General features: G+C 34.3%; 1 protein-coding gene across 11 annotated transcripts in view; it reads right to left on the bottom strand.

Annotated features, from left to right (window-relative positions):
* Window positions 1-8,663, bottom strand: part of St7l (suppression of tumorigenicity 7 like) — a 164,472-nt gene that overhangs the window by 147,365 nt on the left and 8,444 nt on the right. For all 11 annotated transcript variants that reach the window (XM_015502183.2, XM_048814524.1, XM_048814531.1 and 8 more), the window contains one exon: window positions 7,923-8,085. In XM_015502183.2, coding sequence (XP_015357669.1) covers window positions 7,923-8,085 — 163 coding nt within the window. The remainder of the gene's footprint in view (window positions 1-7,922; window positions 8,086-8,663) is intronic.

The raw sequence follows: 8,663 nt of genomic DNA on the forward strand, positions 1-8,663 counted from the left end.
AGGGGGCAGGGGGTTAGAAATGATGGTGGAATGTGATGGACATTATTATCCAAAGTACATGTATGAAGACACGAATTGGTGTGAATGTACTTTGTATATGACCAGAGATATGAATAATATTGTGCTCTATATGTGTAATTTGAATTGTAACACATTCCACTGTCATATCTAAATTTTTAAAATTAATAAAAAATAAATTAGGGTCTAATAGAGAGGAAAAAAGGGAAAATAAAACTTTATTGAATTGTGGGAAAAAAAGTCTAGATATAATCTTGAGTCAGTGAGAAGCTATCAAAGGATTATAAGCAGAATAACAACAAATATCAAAGCAGTTCTTAAAGTATGATTCATGGAAATGCAAAGTAACTGTTTTCATAGTAAATTCTGAGACATGATTTGCCTTTGTGTTGATGTGGACTCAGTTATACGACCCTGAGAATGAGGGCATCTTTAAATTTTGTGCCCTAGGCAACTCATTTATCTTACCATCCTGTTGCACAATTTAACTAATAGTATCAAGTTAATGTGGGTATAACCACTACACTTTTTTTTATTTTGGTACTGGGAATTGAACCCAGGGGTTCTTAACCATGAGCCATATCTCCAGCCCTTTTTTATATTTTGTTTAGAAAGAGAGTCTCGCTGAGTTACTTAGGTTCTTGCTAAGTTTCTGACGCTGGTTTTTTAAAAAAAAAAAAAAAAAAATTTTATTTGTTCTTTTTAGTTATACATGACAGCAGAATATATTTGGACATACTATACATAACTAGAGTAGACATCCCATTTTTGTGGTTGTACATAATGTGGCATTACATTGGTCATACATTTAATGAACATAGGAAAGTTATGTCTTTCATTCTACTGTCTTTTCTATTTCCATTCCCCCTCCAATTCATTCTACTGTCTTTTCTATTTCCATCTCCCCTCCCTTCCCTTCATTCCCCTTTGTCTAAAATTCAATGAACTTCTATTCTTCCCTCCACCCCTGTTAATGTTCTGCATATCAGAACATTCAGCTTTTGGTTTTCTGAGATTGGCTTATTTCACTTAGCATGATAGTCTCCAGTACCATCCATTTACTGGCATGTGCCATAATTTCCTCCTCCTTTATGGCTGAGTAACAGTCCGTTGTGTATATATGTACCACATTTTCTTTATCCATTCATCTGTTGAAGGACACCTCCATAGTTTAGCCATTATGAATTAAGCTGCTGTGAACACTGATGTGGCCATGTCACTATAGTAAGCTGATTTTAAGTCCTTTGAGTATAAACCAAGGAGTGGGATAGCTGCGTCAAATGGTGGTTCCACTCCAAGTTTTCTGAGGAATCTCCAGACTGCTTTCCAGAGTGGTTTCATCAATTTGCAGTCCCACCAGCAAATGTATAGGTGTAACTTTCTCCCCACATCCTCACCAACATTTATTGTTACTTGTATTCTGACTGATAATCGCCATTCTGACAGGAATGAGATGAAATCTCAGTGTAGTTTTAATTTGAATTTCTCTAATTGCTAGAGATATTGAACATTTTTTCACATATTTGTAGACTGATCATATTTCTTCTATGAAATGTCTGTTCAATTCCTTTGCCCATTTATTGATTGGGTTATTTGGTTTTTTTTTTTTTTTTTTTTGGTGTTAAGTTTTTTGAGTTCTACTCTGTATAAGGTGTAGGTGGCAAAGATTTTCTCCCATTCTGTAAGCTTCTGTTCACATTTTTTATTGTTTCCTGTGCTGTGAAAAAGATTTTTAGTTTGACACCATCCCATTTATTGATTCTTGATTTTATTTCTTGCACTTTAGGGAGTCTTGTTGAGGAATTCAGTTCCTAAGCTGACATGATGGAGATTTGGGCCTACTTTTCCTTCTAGTAGGCTCAGGGTCTCTGTTCTAATGCCTTGGTCTTTATTCACTTGGAGTTTTGTGCTGGGTGAGAGATAGGAGTTTAACTTCATTTTGCTACATATGAATTTCCAGTTTTCCCAGCATCATTTGTTTAATAGGCTACCTTTTCTCCAATGTTTGTTCATGGTGCTTTTGACTAGTATGAGATAACCGTATTTATGTGGGTTTGTCTCTGTGTCTTCTATGCTATACCACTGGTTTTCATGTCTGTTTTGGTGCCAATACTATGCCGTTTTTGTTACTATAGCTCTGTAGTATTAGTGTTGTGATGCCACCTGCTTCCCTTTTCTCTCTGAGGATTGCTTTGTCTATTCTGGGCCTCTTACTTTTCCAAATGAATTTCATGACTGCTTTTTCTATTTCTATGAAGAACATTGTTGGAATTTTAATTGGAATTGCATTAAATCTGTATAGTGCTTTTGGTAGTTTGGCCATTTTGACAATATTAATCTTGCCTATCCAAGAACATGGGAGATCTTTCCATTTTTTAAGGTCTTCTTCAATTCCTTTCTTTAGTGTTCTATAGTTTTCATTGCAGAGGTCTTTCACCTCTTAGATTGATTCCCCAATATTTTATTTTTTAAGGCTATTATGAATGGGATAGTTTTCCTAATTTCTCTTCCAGTTGACCCATTGCTGAGGTATAGGAACACAATTGACTTATGGTTGTTAATTCTATTTCCTGTTACTTTGCTTAATTAATTTATGAGTTCTAAAAGTTTTCTGGTGGAATTATTTGGGTCTTGTAAATATAGAGTCATGTCATGGGCAAATAGGGATAATTTCAGTTCTTCTTTTACTATTTGTATCCCTTTAATTTCTTTCATCTAACTAATCTGGCTAAAGTATCAAGGACTATGTTGAATCAAAGTGGTGAAAGAGGGCATCCTTGTCTTTTGCCAGTTTTTAGAAAGAATGCTTTCAATTTTTTTCCATTTAAAATGATGTTGGCCTTGGGTTTAATGTATACAGCTTTTACGATGTTGAGGTATGTTCCTACTATCCCTAGTTATTCCAGTGTTTTCAGCTTGAATGGATGCTGTATTTTGTCAAATACTTTTTCCGCATCTGTTGAAATAATCATGTGATTCTTTTAAGTCTATTTATGTGATGAACTACTTTTTTTGATTTCTGTATGTTGAACCAACCTTGCATCCCTGGGATGAACCCCACTTGATCATGGTGCACTACCTTTTCAATATGTTTTTGTATGCAATTTGCCATTATTTTATTAAGAATTTTTGCATCTATGTACTGAGGCTAGCCTTGAACTCACAATCCTCCTGTCTCAGCCTCCTGAGCTGCTAGGCATGTGGCACCTGGCAAACCATTATACTTTAGCATGAGTCAAGGCAGTGATGCCAAATTGTACTAACAGTCATTGAATTCTTCGCCCCAAATCACTGTAGTATAAACAAGGCAATTTTTTTCTCCCTGGTGCTATGAACCCAGGGCCTCATGCCTGCTAGGCAAGTAATCTTAACACTGAGAAGCATCCCCACTGGCAAATTTATTTCCTTCCTTCCCCTCCCCAACCTTCTCTTTTCAGTGCTGGGGACCCAAGGCAACTTTTTAAACTTTATATCAGCTATGATAAAATCAATTATTTTGTAAGTTGAACTGGTCACTTTTGTCATATAATACTTTTAGTTGAAAAATCCACAAGAAGACAAATTGGTGATTATTCAAATGGGTACCTAAAAGACATTTTCTTAAAAATGAAAAAGTGAAGATGTCAACCTCAAGGAAGAAAACTAACAGTATTGGCTGCGAAAGATAAAATTTTTCAAGTAACGTTAAAAATTTGAAAAATCTGTATCTCCAACTGTGAGTTTGGTAATTTCACGATACTAAAGACTTTTTTGTAAGATTTAGTAGTGATATTAACAAATGTGATTTTTCTTATGTTATGCAATAAAATGTTTTAACATTTAAAATAAGCATAACACAGAGAAAAAGGATTTTCCAAATAACAAATGTGATATTTTAAAACTATGGGAAAACGATCCATTCAAAATGAACAGATTTTAACAGAGAATGCAATGTTCAAATTCCATATTAAACTACAATTTTAGAAAGCACCCTTCAGCGAGTTTTGATGTAGTACCCAAAAAAAGAATATCCACAATTTTCTGAAACATCTATTAAAATATTCTCCCCCTTTCCAACTACGTACCTGTGCAAGCCTAGATTTTCCTCATATGCTTTAATTAAAACATCACAACAGACAGTGCAGAAACATATGAAAATAAGCTGTTCTATATTAAGGTAGACATTAAAGAGATTTGAACAAACGTAAAACAATGCTAGTCTCCTGACTAAGCTTTTTCTTGTTTGGGGAAATATAATTAATTTTCATAACATGTACATTAGTTAGCTTGGACTTCCATACTAAAACACCATAAATTATGTGGCTTAAACAACCCCTTTAGGGGTTGGTCTTTTTTGAAGGCTGTATCTTGCAGCTATGTAGTTTTACGGTACAGTCCTGCAGAATCCAAACAGTCTAATATCGTCCTTTATTTGGTTTTGTTTTGTCTCCATTAGTACAAACTGTCAATGCCTTTCTGGAATAAATCCACTTCTATTCCTGAATTCTGCTGATAGTTGAACGATCAAGTCAAGTCCATGAGCTGGACATATTATCTCAAAAGGCTGTTCAGTCATGTCCTTGGAGTACTTTTCAGAATAAGTTTTCTCATTTTTGACAATATAGATAGGCTGAGAATTTTCCAAATCATCAAGTTCTGGTTCTGCTTCATTTTTGCTTAGGAATTCCTTCTTGAATTCATCTCTCCTCTTTTACGTTTCAGGAGGAAATGAGCTACTCCATCCATACGTTGTTTAGAAATATTCTCAGCTAAATATCCAATTTCACAGTGTCAAATTTTACCTTTCATAAAATGCTAAACACAGTTCAGTCTAATTCTTTTCTACTCTATAACAAGAATCACTTTTCTTCTGGTTTCCAATAACATGTTCCTCAATTTCTTCTAAGATATCACCAGAATTGCCCTGAATGTCCATATTTCTGGACATTCACCTAAAAACCCTTCTAGCCTCTGCCCATTACCCAGTTCTAAAGTCACTTATACATATTGATGTATTTGTTACAGTGGTACCATACTTCTTAGTACCAAAATATCAATTCAATTCAGGATGCCATAACAAAATATCATATACTAGGTAGCTTAAACAACAGAAATTGATTTTCTCATAATCTGGAGGCGGAAGTCCAAGACCAAGATGCTAGTATGGTTGGATTCTGGTGATGATTCTCTTCCTAGCTTGCAGACAGTAGCATTCTTGCTCTGCTCTTGTGTGGTGGACACCATCCTATCTTGTAAGGCTGACAATCTTATCAGATTAAGAATCCACCCTTATGACCTTATTTAATCTTAATTACTTCCTAAAAGTCCTATCTCCAAATACTATTACATTGGAAGTTGGAGTTTCAACGTATGAATTTTGAGAACATAACGCAGTCTATAGAAATATGTAATGGCTTTATTGTCACTTTTTAAAATTAATAATTTTTGAAATTTATGCTGAATTTCTAGTCTGACAATAATGGTGAATACAATAAAAAAGTACAAGCTACTTAAGATGTTCAGTAATTTGTGTTAAAATTCCTAAGTCCAATAAGTTTTAGAACCATTTTTTAATACAGTAAATGGAGAGAATGTACTAGAAGTATTAGAGGAAGAAAAATCGTTTAGGACACTGTAGCAATAGCCTCAGAAAGAGATATCAAATGCCTGAATACGGTATAGCAAATGTTGAAATCAAAGAAGGTAGGATGGAGCAAAGATAATTTTTGAGGGTAAATGAATATAATTTGAGGGTCAATTGTTTGGAGAATAAAAGGGGAATAAAAGAGATATAAACAAATAAAGATTTCTAGTATAGAAGTTAGATATCATTAATAGATTGTGAGATTATGAAAGGAAAACTACTAGAAGAAGGTAATTAGTTTCATTTTGAACAGAGTAAGTTCAGGGTGCTTAGGATCATCAAAAGTGGAGATGTCTAGCAAGAGTCAGAAATGTGGCTCTGGAACTTAAAACTTGTGAGTAGACATTTAAAATTGCTTCTCCCAGTATATATGTCTATGGAAGATAATAATAGTATAGAATGAAAGGAAGTTACCCTGAGAGACTTTGACTCATTTTTGAGGTCCAATTCAAACCTGTTCTCTGTAAAACATTTTGTGGCGCTAAAACTAACTGAACACTAACTGACTACTCCTTTTTTCTGTCACTACAGTATTATATACATACCTGATAAAAGCAGCTAACCATAATCTTTTGCTGTCAACTTATTTGTAAGTCTATATCTCCTACCAACTTGGAATGTTTTTTTTTTGTTTTTTTTTTAAAACACTCTCTTTATTTATTTTAGTTTTTTTTGGCAGACACAACATCTTTGTTTGTATGTGGTGCTGAGGATCGAACCTGGGCCGCACGCATGCCAGGCGGACGTGCTACCGCTTGAGCCACATCCCCAGCCCCTTGGAATGTTTTTAAGGTTATCTTCATTATCATTTTGAATGATTTGGTCAGTCTTACAATAAAGAATAAAATCACATTGTGTATTATTGCTATAATTATTCATATACTGAACTTTGAGCTTTTTTGGGACAGATCTATATATATATATATCATATTCATTTTAATCTACACTGCTCTTAGGATTATTTTATGAAAGGAGAGAAAAGAGACAGTTAAAAAAATCATCATTATTCCTTCCTGAACTCCCAAATGGCTACCAACCCCACCTCTACTCATCTTGGTCTTCACCTGACCAAATCTTAAAAAATGCCAGGATCTGTACTCGGTATTTTCTACTAAACTGACATAACTAGTGACTGGGTTTATTGAACAAATGAGACATTACAGGAATTTTAGAGAATTAATTCATTTCTTAAAATTATCATTATTATTATACCAAATGAGAATAATCCAAAAATATCATTTTTATTTGGCTTTGAAAACTTTACTTTCCTAATTACATATCATTAATAATACTTGATTTCCATTACTGGACACATAGAGAGGAACTATCCACAATTCAAGTATGACAATGAACTATTCAAACATGAGGAACTAAACTTTGATGCCTCTGTAAGAAAACTGAAGAGAAAAAGTATTTTTCTCACTTTGCTCTCTTGGTAGAGATGGTAAATTCCTAGATTTCTCATTTGGCAAATAATAATATCCCCTGATTATTTGCTGTGTATGTACACACCAAGAAAAAGATTATAATTTCTCGTCTCCCTTATGACTAATGGTGGCCATTTAACAAAGGTCTGATGAGTAGAAAGTAAGTGGAAATAATATATAATGCTTCTGGGAAGTATCCTTGCCTGCCATGAGATGGATGAGGGAAATAGTGTCCATCTCCTGGCCTTTTCTTCTTCCTGCTGAATGCTTCATGGATATGATGACTAAAGCCAGAGAAAGTACATTGGACCACAAAGTAAAAACTGCATTTGAAGATGGCAGACTAACAAAATTGAAGGGATCTGATTTCTGATGATCACTGCTCTCCCCACTAGCCATGGATCACCTTTATTTACATGAAAGATAAAGTTCTCTTTATTTTAGTCTATTTGGTTGGCTGTAACAAAATACCATAAACTATATAGCTTATAAACAACAGAAATTCATGTCTCACATTTTTGGAGGTTGGGAAATTCATGATCTAGGTGCTGGCAAACTTAGTAGCATCTGGTGAGGATTCACCTTCTGGTTACGCTTTGTCCTCACAAGGTGGTAAGGGCAAATGGCTCTCTACAGTCTCCTTCATAATACCATTCATGAGGATCCCACCCTCAGGATATGATAACCTCTCAAAGGTCCCATCTCCTAACATTATCACATTGATGATTAGGTTTCAACATATGAATTTACCAGAGTCATATAAACATTCTCAGCACACAGTTGTTTTTCTATCTCCCAAAGCCAAATTCAGTCTTAACTATTCAGCTGTGAAAACATATTAAAAAACTAGTTACCCGATAAATTCTGTCTGCTTGTTTCACTTTGGCTGTTGCTTGAAGAAGGACCTGACTCTGAAATGCTGCTTTCTGTTCCTCCCATCAGTGGTCGCAAATGGCTTATAGATACTTGCTCAATAAAAGATGTGCCATGCTTATGGAAGTACCACCATTCAAAAATCTATGACAAAGAAAAAACATCTTTTATTTAAAATAGAACTGATCAGCAGATATATAAGCTCAAATTAAAACATTCTCTCAAGATGTTCCTGTTCAATTCAACATTTTAAATGCATTTACTCCCCTCTCCCTCAAGAAAACAAACCTAAGATTTCCCCAAAAGCACATGCCATATGAAAGTAAAATACCATTTTTATAGTTTTTTTTTAAAGTTTTTATTTATTTATTTATTTTAAATTTATATATAACAGCAGAATGCATTAGAACTCTTATTACTTGAGCTCCATTTTAACAAGCTTAGGCAAAACATTGCAATAAAACATTAAGAACAATAAACGTTTAATTTATAAATTATTTAACTGTTTGCTATGCATGCTGTTGTATGCCTATAATCTCAATGACTTGGGAGACTGAGGTAGGAGGATGGCAAGCTCAAGGCCAGGCCAGTCTCAGATATTGAGGCCCTCAACAACTTAGCAAGACTCTGTCTCAAAATAAATAAATAAAAGGACTGAGAATGTAGCTCAGCACCCGGGGTTCAATGCCTAGTACCAAAAAAAAAAAAAAAAGAAAAAAAAA

This window comes from Marmota marmota, unplaced genomic scaffold (assembly GCF_001458135.2).
Source record: "Marmota marmota marmota unplaced genomic scaffold, marMar, whole genome shotgun sequence".
NCBI lineage: Eukaryota > Metazoa > Chordata > Mammalia > Rodentia > Sciuridae > Marmota > Marmota marmota.